The following is a 14163-nucleotide window of genomic DNA, read 5'->3' as shown; positions in this document are numbered from 1 at the left end:
TCATTTGCCTCCCCAATCTAGTGAAATTTCAGATAAGAAACTGAGCATTTCTATTGGTAAATGGTAAATCACTAAATCCCCAAAGCCCCTATCATCTACTTTTATATAAGTGGGAGGGTCTGTTTCTATTTTTACAATGATTTTTTTTTTTTTTTTTTTTTTGTGTGGGGGGGGGGAAATCCATGAACAGAAGAAACAGAACTGAAAATAAAACTGTGAAACCAATAATTTGGTGGTTACAAAAATAACAGTAAAAACTAATTACTGTTTAACTGTCTAACAGTCCACTATTTGATACATGGAGTGGAGTAAGAATGAAAAGGGTACAACAAACAACAATAATATATAGGGGGTTTCAATAATGCAGCTCCTTTGTTGGTGCATTATTCAGAAATGGGATGACTTAATCATTAATTCATGGACTGCTTCTGCAGTCTAGCACTTTAACTGGTTTATATATATAGTTTTATTCTAGATCTGCGCTGCATGTATGTATTGTGTGGAACAAAGTGAGGTCAAGGGCCTCGAGGTGTGCCGAAACAGGAACAGGCAGAAGCTTGGTCTTCCGGGATCATGCCACCTCCCTTGCTTGTGTCGACTGCATACAATAACTTTACTACTTCTTCCATGTCGGGGCGTTTATCTGGGTTTGCATCCCAACATTTTCGCATAATGCTAGCCAGCGCAGTTGGACAACATCTTGGGATTTCAGGTCTTAAATTCTGTAGTAGGAATGATCCACATTAGGCTCTAATAAACATTTTGAATATAGTACAGACATTTAAGCATGGGATATATGTTGACCCCCTTCAGAAGTTTAATGCAGGAAGTCGAGTACTTGAAAACAAATGTAGAGCAAAACGGATAAAGAACTTATAGCTTTAACAAACCTGTCGCACGACAGCAGAGGAGACATCAGCAAAACTAAGATTGGGATAAGGCATGTCGCAACAATAGATTTCCCATAAGCAAATACCAAAACTGTACACGTCACATTTTCTGTTGTAAGGCTTACCATCAAGGACCTGCAGAAATCTTCATATTAGACATTGAAAAAGAAGAGAAGAAAGAACGATGACTGCTTCAAATCTCTAGCATAGAATAGATTAATAGAAAGATGAATGCAAAACCACTGAATTAGTAACAAAATGTTCTTCTTTACTAGTAAGACACCTTTAAATCAAAATTTTCCATGGTGAGTGAAAAGTAGCAAGTACCTCTGGGGCCATGTATCCAAGGGTACCAGTCTCCCCGGTCATGTCCCTTGGATTCTGAGCTTCTACTCGAGCAACGCCAAAATCAGCAATTTTCAGAGTTCTATGATTATCTAGCAACACATTTTCTGTTTTGACGTCACGGTGTACAATTTTCTTTGCATGGAGATAACTTAAACTGAGATAATGGAAACACACAGAATAAACCCACTAACTCAAAACCCTACCAAAAACAGAATGTAATCCAGCACAACAAATTAATATACTCACCCTTTAGACAAATCCAAAGCAAGTTGAACCACAATCTTAAAGGCAAGTTTCTTTCTACTATTCCTGATCAAATAGTTCTTAAGTGTCCCACCAGGAACATACTCAACAACAACACAACAAGCTCTGGAAGGAGGAGAATTATGACTTTGACCATCACTTGATGTGCCTTTGACAGGGATTTTAAGATTCGAAGTTCCCATTGAAGCTCCAACAAACTGTTAAATATAAGGAGTTACAGTTTGAATTGAGAAATTTTAACATATGACAAAGATACAGTATCTCATCTAAGCCTGGAAAACTACATTTTGAGAACTACTCTAAAAAGCCAATATTAGGACAGACAGAGAAATATTAGACATTGAAAAGTTGCATAACATTTATGTATTAGAAACTGAAAGAAACAGTGTGTCCTGTTAATTTGACATTGCATCATACATTCTGATATGAAGATCCAATAGATATAACTTTTACCTTGGGAATATTTGGATGGTCAAGCTTATGCCAGACAGCAACCTCTTGCTGAAACGACGCCCGAAGAGCAGCAGTTTCAGCAGCTGTGGCAATATTATCCTCACCCCAATCCAATATCTTCACTAAAAGGAATAACAGCAGACCATGAGAACATTAATAAAAACATACACATGATGATAAACTGGTGCTTGAGGTTTCAATACATAATTCAAATAAGACAACTTTCTTGCATATTATAGAGCTGGGAAATGAGACATCAGACTTACACCACACACAAACACACATAAGAAACATCTAAACTTGTTCTTTAACCCACTTAGGCAGAGAACCACATGCATTGCTTTTAAAAATGATACCGAAGACATGTCAAGCAACAGACCCAAGAAGTACATGAATTGTCGAATATAATATCACTACAGCACCTGTTATTAATGCTATAAGAAACAATTAAACATGATGGCCTGATCTAGCAGCTCATAATCTACAAATCTTACATCCATTTCATCTCTGGTGCAAATTAATTAACAACCACTAAATTCCAAAATATGCTCCAAATCCTGAGTATCTCAAAATTCCATAATAAATGAATGACTGGAAATCCAATTGAAGCCAGAAATTACCTGCAACATCTTGACCATCATAGGTACCCCTGTACACAGTTCCATATGTTCCATGAGCAATCACATATCTTATATCCAACTTAGCCAAATCAATCTCCCACTCCTCCATTGACGTCTGCGCTTCCTTCTCCCTGGACCAGCCCCTACTCAAGTGCTTCTCCAGCTGGATATCCCAGCTCTTGAAATCAATCTGATCCGCCCTAAAAAACGTTTCTTTCCCCACACATGAACCCAAGGCCTTCTCTTTGGTGCTGTTGGGGGTTCCAAAGGAATCATTTTTTTCAATGATGTTTGACTTTTCAGTTATCCCAATGCCTCCAACTGACTCACCACCATTGCTTGAATCCATCTCAATGAATTGTAACTAAAGTATCAAACTTTACACATACAAAACAAAAGATCCTCAAAATTTAACAACACCCATCAATGAAAAGCACTCCAATATTTCAAACCTCAAGCACCAGGCTCAATCTAGCTGAAAGCTTCAGTTTCTCTTCCCAGTTGACAGTCACAAACTACAAAAAGCAAAATTTGCTTAAACCCAGAACATGAAATCAACTTTTGGATAGAAACTGCTCGCCACAAATTTGGGAGCTGAAAACCAAACCAAGCCTATAGAAGAAGAGTTGGGTGTGAAATTATTGATTCCGGAATAAGAAATGGTTCTAGGGAGGCCAATATGAGTGGAAAGCAAGGACTGAACCAATAGAGAGAAAGAAAGATTCCTATATAACAAAAATCAAACAAATTATATACAGCAAAAGTGAGATAACTATCACAGATTCACTGCCGTAAAAATCCCAGCTTCATTGTCTTTTATTTATTTACCTACCGTTTTTTTAACAGATTTACCGGTAATTCAAGATCCTGTTGACTCCTTCCTAAAATGGTCCGTCACAACCTAGTGAAAATCACCAAAATGGTGAAAATGCCAGTTCTTAATCTTAAACTTTTCGAGGCAACTTCATACAATACGCAAGTCAGGAGACGCAAATCGTTTTTGGCAATTGTGATAACGACATCCTTCCGTTTTTTTATTCAATTGAACTAAATATTCAAGTGCTTTTCTTGTTAGAGAAATAATTAAATTAGGGACATGCGGGAATAGATTAATAGAATGCTTCCTCCTTTTGCTGTTTCCCTAGTTAATGTCAACTAAGCCTTGATTGAATCACCTTAATTTTGAAAGCAAATAATTGAATCATTCTCAATTTCTCATGGTCAACCAGTTATCAGACTTTATTTTTTTTTATGGAAATAGGTCAGCCCTTTCATTATAATTCAGCAGACAATACAAAAACGAAACACCCCTATGGGGTTGTTAGAAAGAATCGTTCCTTATAACCTCAAGAAACCCTATTCTAGAAGAATAAAATCCCAAAAAATCCCGAGTACACCCACCTTTTGGTAAATTCAATCACTTTTATTCTAACAAAAACCTAGAAACCTCGAAGCAGACATAAAAAGATTCAACTAAGGCACTGGTTTTTGAGACCCCAAACTGAATTAAACAACAAAATTGGCAGAATGTGAGCCATCACATTCCACCGATCCCTCCACATCAGTAAACTCCAACGCTTGAGCAGTCTCATGCGCCCCCGCCATCACCACCACCTGTGGACCAACCTTTTCCCCGACGTCAAGGTTTTCATTACTCGTCAAGGTTTTGATCAAAACTCAAAGCTTTTCCCCGACGTTTATACTTACGTATAATTTTCTCGTCCTCACAGTAGATTTCACTCTATTCTTGCTCCCCTTAAGGCGCCCTACCTTCTTCTTCTTTGGTGAAACCAACATCCTACCATTCTTGTGTTGCAGAATCAGCGAGACATTATCTTCAATCTCAAGTGTAGAATCAGGAAAAGCCAAGTACTTTTTCCCAAAACGATCCAACTTGGTAACAACCTTTCTTTTCCTCCCCACTGGCCCCATTTGCAAAGAAGAAAATTTCACATGGCTAGCCTCTGTCCGAGTCACTACAGAAGCCGGAACCAAAGCCAACGATGCCTCATGACCCTCACCCCTGAAACCGGGCAGCTGCACAGATCCCGCAGCCTTGAACTCAGTCAACACGTTATCCAAAACAATGGGGTTTCCCATCATCTTGGAACCAAATGGTCCAAGAGATCGCAGGGACGTAGGACCTCCCTTACCAGCATTGTTAGCCCTTGCATCGACGCCACCAGAGCCTGAACCTTGCTCCATAACAAACAGAGCAGCATTACTTCTTTGAGTCCAGCTCTCATCCTCCAAGACCCGACCATGCATTGACGATGAACGAACAACCTCTAACCCTGAGGTAATAGACAAACCAGCCATAGCAGACGCTGGTGGAATAGCCTGAACCTCCTCCTTCTATTTGATCAACTGCTTATCACAACCTAGGGCATCATGGATGAACACCCCACAATCGCGGCAAAAACCTTTAACCTTCTCATAGATCAATGAAAGCTCCGGTTTCAACACAGGAGAGAACTCGATCACCTTCCATGTGCGGATACGACGCCGGACATCGAACACAACCTTGATCCTCTGTTCCTCTTCCTTCCTCTTCACGACATTCTGATCCACTCGAACCATTGACCCAATGGACGCCCCTACCAACTTGAGCGCATTCTTGTTTCTCAGGCCAAAAGGGAGGCCCTTCACCGCAACCCAAGTTTCCATCATATTCAGCGGTTCCTCCTCCATTGGACTGAGACCATCATACGCTCCTACCACCGGCATAGTGTTGCGGTAAAACCAAGGACCCCCATGTAGGATGCAATTACGCATCACTTCACTATCAAATTGGAATACAAACCCTCCCCTGCATCTTGTATAGTGAGCCCTGATCTGATACACCAAATGGTAGCAATCGTTCCTTTGAATCCCGGAAACTTGGCTTTCGGGGCCAACAGTCGGCCAGCCATGTACCAAAACCCTTCCTGGAACGCTGCAGCCCCCACCTCTCCCAACGAAACCAAAGTTGAATCCGAGTTGATGAGCCGTGTGTGAACCCCGTTCATGCCTTCTGCCATCAAGAAAAAAGAAAAAGATCGATGCAAGATTGACTAGGTTTTGGCGATTTATCGATGTTGAGAACACCGAGAAACCCTAACAGAGACGATTAGGTCAATGAAGATATCATCCTTGTAAATTGTTATAATTTAGTTATCAGACTTTATAAAACAACATAAAACAGTAATGAAATCTATAGTGCAAAAGGGTATTTTTTAAATTTTTTATCAAAACTTCTCAACTGTATTCGCTGTGTGTGCATTGTGCAAGCATATTTCTTGATATTCAAATTCAACAACCTAGTTAGTAATTTTTCGTATTATACGCGAATAAAACACGTTCTTACGTTTTTTTTTTTAAATACTTCCGTACTTCGTATTTTTAAAAGGGACTCATTAAATTTCCTGTATTTTTTAAGCTAAAAGTATTATACACGATTTTTACGTTTTTTTTCCCGTATTTTTACACATATTATTGAACAAAACTGAATATAAATTAATATTTTTAATTAAAAAAGTTAATTATTTAATTAATTAAAAATATTTTGCCGAACTTTTCAATGAACTATTTGATAAAATGTCCGAATAATACACGTACGTATTTTTCACGTACTATACACGTCCCGTTTTTTACTAAAAATTCGGAGTGTTCGTATCCACCAGAGGGATTTTTACTTTCTATCCACCAGAGGGATTTTACTTTCATACTAGAGGGATTTTAACTGTCTCAGATTCATCTATATTTAACAAGGTCTACAAATTTCTATCCACCAGAGGGATTTTAAGTTTTTAATTGTCTATCCACCAGAGAGATTTTTACTTTCTATCCACCGGAGGAATTTTTACTTTCTATCCACTAGAGGGATTTTAATTGTCTCAGATCCATCTAAATTCAACAAGCTCTACTACTAAAATCAACAATCCACCAGAGGGATTTTTACTGTCTCAGATCCATCACTTCACTCCTGCACTCCAACAAGCCATCCACATACCTGCAGATCTGCAAAACGTCAAGGAAGGCATAAGAATACATACTCAAAAAGAAAATGGAAGAAATACAATTATCATTAGGGTTTTTGTGATCTGCTCGTTAGGAGGAGATGTGGCTCCATCCCAGCCGTTTAGTTAACTATATAAGGTTGTACTAGGGTTTTGGACAATTATCATCGAATAAATACAATTTCCTTTACGTTTATTTTCATTTCTTTCTCTTCTTCCTCTCTGCGTTTGGTACCAAGGTAGAACCCTATCACTGTTACAATACTTCGAGCAGGTTGATCTCTCGGAGCAATTTTCCGTTCTGGAGCTATAGTAGAGGTAATTTCCTAAACCCTAATTCTAATACGTGAATTGATTTAACATAATCTTGATGTTAATTTTGATTCCCTAAACCCTAACCCTAATACTTGAAGTGATTTGGCATAATCTTGATGCAAGTAAAAAAAAAAAACCACGAAAAAAAAAAAAAAGGTTCTTGTATGGAAATGTATTACTCTGCAGAATTTCCCAACAACCATCCTATGCAGTCCCTGTTAGAATATTAGAATGCTGCCATGTCAGCTAGCATCAATACAAGTAAGATTCATATGTCAATCAACCATTAGATATTTAGATATTCATGAGCAGATCACTTTACAAATTTTCAACCAAATTGGAAATCGTTAAGGTATCGAACTAGATCAAATAAATGAACAAATCAAATCTGTCAAATTTAAACCGTTCATGTTCATAAACGATAAATCACTGTTACAAATGACTTAAGATATCGAACTAGATCAAATAAATAAACGAATCAAATCTGTCAAATTTAAACCGTTCATGTTCATAAACGATAAATCACTGTTACAAATGACTTAAGATATCGAACTAGATCAAATAAATGAACGAATCAAATCTGTCAAATTTGAACCGTTACAAATGACTTAAGGTATCGAACTAGATCAAATAAATGAACGAATCAAATCTGTCAAAGCTGAACCGTTCATGTTCATAAATGATAAATCACTGATATAAATTACTTAACGATTTCCAATTTGGTTTTAGTTTGTTCTACTTTAGCTCTACGGTCAAGCCAATTTTAACTATTGTATGCTCCATCTTTACTTGGAATGCTAAAACTAATTTTGTTTTATCGGGAAGTTAGGTTAGTAAATCACACACCCATGCATTGGTATCCCAGCACCTGGGCCGTCATTGTGGCGAAAGCCAGACTAATCCACTGCACCGCACACGCACGAATCCAAATGATCCCTCAAATCTGCTAGCCACGGGATGGAACTGGGATTCGAACGCTAGATCTGGGGGTTCCAGATTAGGCCGTTCGACCAGTACACCACACCACGTGGTTAACTAAAACTAAAACTTAATTGTCAATGCCCAGTACCATTTGGTCTAGTGACATAGTCTTACCTTCATAAGTAGAAGGTTGTGAGATCAACTCACGAAAGATTAGTTATAGATTTGTAGCATTTGAGTTGTTTATCTGATAAAAAAATAATAATAATAAAAAATAAAAATAAACTTAATTGTCAACTTCTTTTGCAAAGTTAATATACCCATTTTTTTTAGAGACTATTGCCAATTTGCCAGAATCAATGAATTATAATTTTGAATGTTTAAAGTTGCAAAGATTACTAACTTTAACAGCTAAAGAACGAGATTCCTTCTACTAAATTGATCTCAGGTATGGAAATGAAGATGACAAGATGTCTATATCGAAAAAATTTAGCTGCGGCGAGAGGTTGCATTTTTGGAAATTGCCAGATAAGTCATAGGCAATAAAAAGTTTGATTTAAAACAAATCCTTCTTCCATTTCCTTCTTTGTAAATTTACATTTGTTGGCATTGTTGCTTTTGTTACATTTGAACTGGTAACATTTTATTCCAATGGAATGACAGTATTTAAGGTACAAATTAATTGATTACAGTTCAGATGATTCCTCCAACTATTCAAAGCGCATATTCAGAATGAGGTCGTCCCCAGCCATTGCCAAAACTATTCAGAAATAATGGACTTCACTGTGAATACTCCTGTACAAACATATAATCCCTTCAGTTAATCGACCACATTAAATGAATGCATATATTCCTAAAACGTCTGCATAGATTATAGTTAAATTGTGGTAAACTCTTGTTTAAACCATAATGTATAAAGCCACCATACCATACAATAAATCCAACCATGATTGGATGACAAAGTTACCAGTATTACAAGTTTGTAAATGTATCCTGTTCCAGTACCACTGACTGACACCAATGGTATTAGAAAGTAAAGTGCTAACCTTAATACTGAAGAGAACACTGCCATCAGAAACCTGCTGGCCAGCTGCTAGATGAAGCCCGTGGACATAGCCTGCTGATGGTGCTTTTACAACATGCTTCAGAAAGGAAAACACAAAATCTGATTTTAGTTATTGCAGTGGGAAAGGAAGTAGAAGTAAATGCAAATAGAAGCAGTACAAACCTCCATCTTCATTGCCTCTAATACTAAAATAGGTTGTCCTTCCTCCACTTTTGTTGCATCCTTAATAAGAACCTTGACCACCAAACCAGCCATGGGTGCAACAACTGTCCCCGGAGGATGAGATGATCTATCAAAACTGGGCCTATGTTCGGTTTCATCTTCACTGGACAATTCAAGACCCAATTTTTGTCTGAAATGATGATGATGTGACCCATGCCACATATGAATGTGCTTGATCTGATCCTACAAGCTCATTTGGAACCAACATATTTGATAATTCTGATAAACTCATCTATGTAGATCTCACAAATGCTTGCAGAGAAAGGCATTTACCTTCGAGTAAACAGCTAAGCTAACATCCATGATTACACCAGCAGCTTCAACTTTGAAATCATGGTCACCTACACAAGTTGCTTTAACCTCCAAAGGTGGGGAAATGTCTTCTTGTGTCTGCACAAAAAGATGCAGCATCGAGAATTTTGATGATGAAATGACTTTATGGAACAAAAACAAGATAATAACATGCAACACAATTACAAAGTTACAAATAGGGATTATTAGCATACTTAAGTCATAAGACTACCTCAATTAGATAGCTCCCATCTGATTTGTAAGTGATGGAATAGGTCAATAACTTTGAGCCACTGCTATCATATTCATTCTCCCACTCGAGTTCCATTGTATGCCTAGCACAATGATTGACTCTGAAAGGCGGAGAAGAATACCATATGGAGATCGTGTTGTTGCTTCCTGAACATATTGGGAGACGTAAATATTCTAAAGGATTTTAAGAACTCACAAAAAAAATGAAGAATGGGACCTTCAATTTACCAGGAAGATTTTCTCTGAATACAGAATTTTCCTTTTCAATGAGACATGCAGCCGCCAGTTTGGCACCAAATCTAGCAGCACCAAGCACTGTGTTCATTACTTCCAAATTATTAGGGTTGACAAACAGGTCATCTTTAAAATGTTCAATAAAATGAGTTTCCACATTCCCATTTTCAAATTCCCGATGGTTGGCAAGTTTTGACAGAAAACTGATGTTGGTTGGTACACCTGCAACCTGTTTAAGCAAATTAGCATTAAATCCACGTGATGAAATTGCAACCTGCAACTTGCCTACCAGATATGTCAGTTTAACCCCTTTCCACCCTGTTGACCCATGGGCCTGAAGATATTAAATACATCTAAAGATGTTCGTGCAACATTAGAGGATAAGAAAATGTGCTTTGATCTGGAGAATCTGCAACTCTACAATGAGATATACCTGAAACTTTGTCAAGCAATCCTTCAGTTTTACCAGTGCTACTGCACGATTTTCTCCCCATACTACAAGCTTGGCAATCATAGGATCATAATGCATGCTAACACTGTCTCCTTGTTCAACTCCAGTCTCAACTCGAACTGCTAAAGAATATATTCGACATGAGCAAACAACAGAAAGTACCCGAGGACAGGAAATGGAAACAAATTTCACACTAGTGAGTAAGTCATCTCCTTGGATAAAACAAGTGGTGCTCACAACTATCTCAACTTGTTTGGAGATGAATTCATTGTTTCACTGTGGATGAGTCACATGTATACTGAAAATTTGACTTACCTGATGGTGAAACTGGAGCATGCTGATAGTGATGAAGAACTCCAGTTGCAGGAAGGAACCCTTTTGGTACATTTTCAGCATATATACGGGCTTCAAAAGCATGACCTGTCATTGTAAAGAGGAATTTCAAAAACGAAGTAACTCCATAAGTTTATGAACTTGACATATTGGATGAGTAAAATTCTACATAATTAATTAAGCTCTCATTTATGAATGAAACATTAGCTTATTCTTTGGCGTATTTTCCTGAAGAGAGGCATCAGGGGAAAATTTTAATACTTTTAAATTTTTAATTGCAGAACCCTAGCATTGAACTTAAAACTAGCAAAGCCTCATTTTAGAAGTGACCATTGAAGCACAAATCTTGGCAAAGACCTCTTTCAACATTTTTCTCTTTAGAAAATCTCACCTGACAAAGGGACCTGTGACTGACTAATGGGAAGGTGTTCTCCATTTGCTACACGAATTTGCCACTCTACAAGATCTTGGCCAACAATCATCTCAGTCACAGGATGCTCAACCTGCATGACGTTTACCCTATTAGAATTCTCATCAGTTCAAGGACTGAATTACAGTACAACAGATCAGTTAAAGCACCTGAAGACGGGTATTCATCTCCATGAAATAAAATTGGCCTGAGACTGTATCGACTATAAACTCCACTGTGCCGGCACTGTGATAGCTAACTGCCTTTATGTATTTGGCAAAGACTTCAAGTTACAGAGATACTCTTATAAACCCAAAGAGAAGGAATAAAAACAACAGTATTAACAAAAATGTGTAAAGGAGCAGAAAATCACAAGCACTCCCCTCTTTTTGGGGCTATTTTCATATAGGTACTGAGTATATCAATGAAAAAATCGCACCTTGGCAGCAGATACAGCCGCTTGACCCAAGTGAGACCGGAAGTCATCAGAAACATTTGGCTGCACCAATGGATTTTGATTACAACTCTACTAGAACTATGACAAATCTACACCGATAATAGAGGAAATGATCATTACAGCTGGGGCTTCTTCGATTATTTTCTGGTGCCTTCTTTGTACGCTGCAATCTCTCTCATATAAATGTAGAACATTCCCGTGTTTATCCCCAAATATCTACAACATCAACATTCACCAAAAATCAAATCATAGAGTTTTAGATCATGAGATTGAATGCTCGAGTTTTGGTAATTATAATATCGACTGCACAAATATAATGTCGATGAGAAATGACAATGATCATACCCCAAAAATAAAAAATCTTGAACCAAAAGTATGTAAGAATTATACAAACAACAGTACCTGGACTTCTATGTGTCTTGGCTGTGTAATATATTTCTCCAGCAAAATTGTGTTTACGCCAAAAGAAGCAGCAGCCTCACGTTGTGCTCCAAGGAAGGCTTCAACAAACTCATCCGGACTTTGCACAATCCTCATACCCTGAAAACAACTAGATCATGAGAAGGTCTTTCTTTCGAGGAGCTAAATTAGAAGAACACATTTGAAGAAATATCCAAACGTTCTTAGAACATCTTGTGAAAAAAAAAAAAACCTTCGATATTTTAATCAGGTCACTGATAGTATAATTGAAGCAAGCAAATAAGTGACATACCTTTCCCCCACCTCCATGAGTTGGCTTTATTAAGATTGGATATCCAATCTTGTCGGCTTCTATCTTCATTAGATCAATATCTTGGTCTTTCCCATGATATCCAGGCACAAGAGGTACCCCTGCTGCACCCATTATCCTCTTTGACGCACTGATAAACAATTGAACATCAATAGAAATTATAAAAATTCCTCAATGAACAAAAACTTGAAATGCTGTACATATATAAGGGGAAAGCAAGCCCAATGACACGACAAGGAGTCTTTGTAACGATTTTAAACTAGACAAGTATGTCATAGCTTATACAAAAATCAGTAAATTCTCAATCAGTGGTACCTTTTGTCACCCATGTCCCTGATGGCAGATGCTGGAGGCCCAATAAAGGTAAGACCCTTATCCTCACAAAGTTGAGCAAAGTCAGAACTCTCTGACAGAAAACCATAGCCAGGATGGATAGCCTAATCACATAAAAACAAACATTTCCAATCAAATCATCATGATTTCAAACCACACACACACACAAAAAATCTCCAATTCACTAATTCTCAAAAACAATAGACAAATTTGCATAAACCATCTCCTAATACATTGAACTGTTGATCAATCAAGTCAGTGAGCAATTGAGCCATCAAAACCATTGAGCTAGTGACCTACTCTATTCACCAATTCACTAAATACTCACAAAAAAAAAAAAAATGAAACATTGCAAAAAATAGTTGATCATCTGAGTTAGTAAGCAATTGAATTGAGCTAGGCTTTCACTATCATCATAAACGGCAATACAGACTGACCTGCGCACCAGTACGAACGGCGGCGTCAAGAATCGACGAGGCGTCGAGGTAGCTGAGCCGAGCCGGAGCCGGACCGATACGAACGGCCTCGTCGGCGGATTTGACGTGAAGCGAGTGCCTATCGGGGTCGCTGAAAACGGCGACGGTTTGAATTCCGAGTCTCTTTGCGGTCCTCATGATCCTGCACGCAATTTCGCCCCGGTTGGCTATCAGAATCTTCTCGATTCTCTGCGGCGAGTCGGAGGATGATCGGACTGGTAGTAATCGGAAATGGAATGGCTTGCCGGAGAGCTTCCGGCGGAGGACGGTGGCCACTGACGCCATGGCTTGGAGTGGTGTGGGTGAGACGAAGTGAACTTGGGTGGTAAGTGTAAAATGGTTTGTTAGGTACTACGTGGAGTTGCGTGTAGGAGATTATGACTCTGATAGTTAACGGTCTTTATCGTAAGTATGGGAAGTGTGGATATGATCTGACTCGTCTGATCTGATGTTGTGCTTGCCTGGCAGAACTATCCATCTCATTTCAGTTTCTTCTTGGGCTGGGTTTGGGCTACATTGGGCTGCTCTTTGTTTTTGATGAGAGGAACAAAACTCGTTGCGATAATTTAGGCATTATTCTTACTAGCAACGTGTCCGCATTCTCGCAGATGATATGGGTACTTTAAAATTTAGTGAAGCTCTTTGATACTAATAGTAGAGATGAATGCATCGATGCATTAATGCATGTTGACTGATAGAAAAGTTTTAGGAAAATGAATCTCTAGTTTTTACTAATCTTTTATTTCATGAAATTTTTTTCCTAAAGAATATGTACGTCTTTGACTGTTTATTTCTTAGGTCTTTGTTTTAGTATTCATCAATCATTAGAGAAATGTTATCGAACCAATTAGGTGGTCTTATTAAGAGCAACTCCAACAGATTCCCTATATTTTGATTTTTCTCTACTTTAGGGAAAAATAAGTCTCTTTTGCTCCAACAGATTCTCTATAACTATCCCTATTTTAGGGAAAGTGAGGAAAGAGAAAATCAAATTCCCTATATTTACAGCAAACTCTAAAATTTTAAGAAAAAATATGGAGATTTTAGAGATTGTTGTAAAATAGGGAATTTGTTGGAGTTGGACAAGAAAAAGAGACTAA

At 38.0% G+C, this 14163-nt stretch overlaps 1 protein-coding gene across 2 annotated transcripts; it reads right to left on the bottom strand.

Moving 5' to 3' along the window:
- Nucleotides 1-202: 202 nt before the first annotated feature.
- Nucleotides 203-13475, bottom strand: LOC133738330 (methylcrotonoyl-CoA carboxylase subunit alpha, mitochondrial). 2 transcript variants are annotated; one of them, XM_062165848.1, is made up of 21 exons: nt 13025-13467; nt 12570-12691; nt 12237-12384; nt 11927-12064; nt 11645-11740; nt 11507-11566; nt 11238-11330; nt 11050-11161; nt 10641-10745; nt 10308-10444; nt 9869-10103; nt 9621-9787; nt 9371-9487; nt 9038-9280; nt 8856-8951; nt 2576-2924; nt 1956-2077; nt 1485-1699; nt 1218-1392; nt 891-1025; nt 203-722 (listed from the first exon to the last, which is right to left on the bottom strand). In XM_062165848.1, exons 1-21 carry the CDS (start codon nt 13346-13348, stop codon nt 516-518), a joined length of 3396 nt encoding a protein of 1131 aa, XP_062021832.1. In that variant the 5' UTR covers nt 13349-13467; the 3' UTR covers nt 203-515. The 2 variants fall into 2 exon arrangements, with proteins under 2 accessions (XP_062021832.1, XP_062021831.1); XM_062165847.1 differs by lacking the exons at nt 203-722; nt 891-1025; nt 1218-1392; ... (1 more) ...; nt 1956-2077; nt 2576-2924 and adding an exon at nt 8360-8604 and having other exon boundaries at nt 13025-13475.
- Nucleotides 13476-14163: the final 688 nt, after the last annotated feature.

The sequence above is a fragment of the Rosa rugosa genome, chromosome 3, assembly GCF_958449725.1.
Source record: "Rosa rugosa chromosome 3, drRosRugo1.1, whole genome shotgun sequence".
Taxonomy (NCBI): Eukaryota; Viridiplantae; Streptophyta; class Magnoliopsida; order Rosales; family Rosaceae; genus Rosa; species Rosa rugosa.
This window is presented reverse-complemented; position numbering and strand designations above follow the sequence as displayed.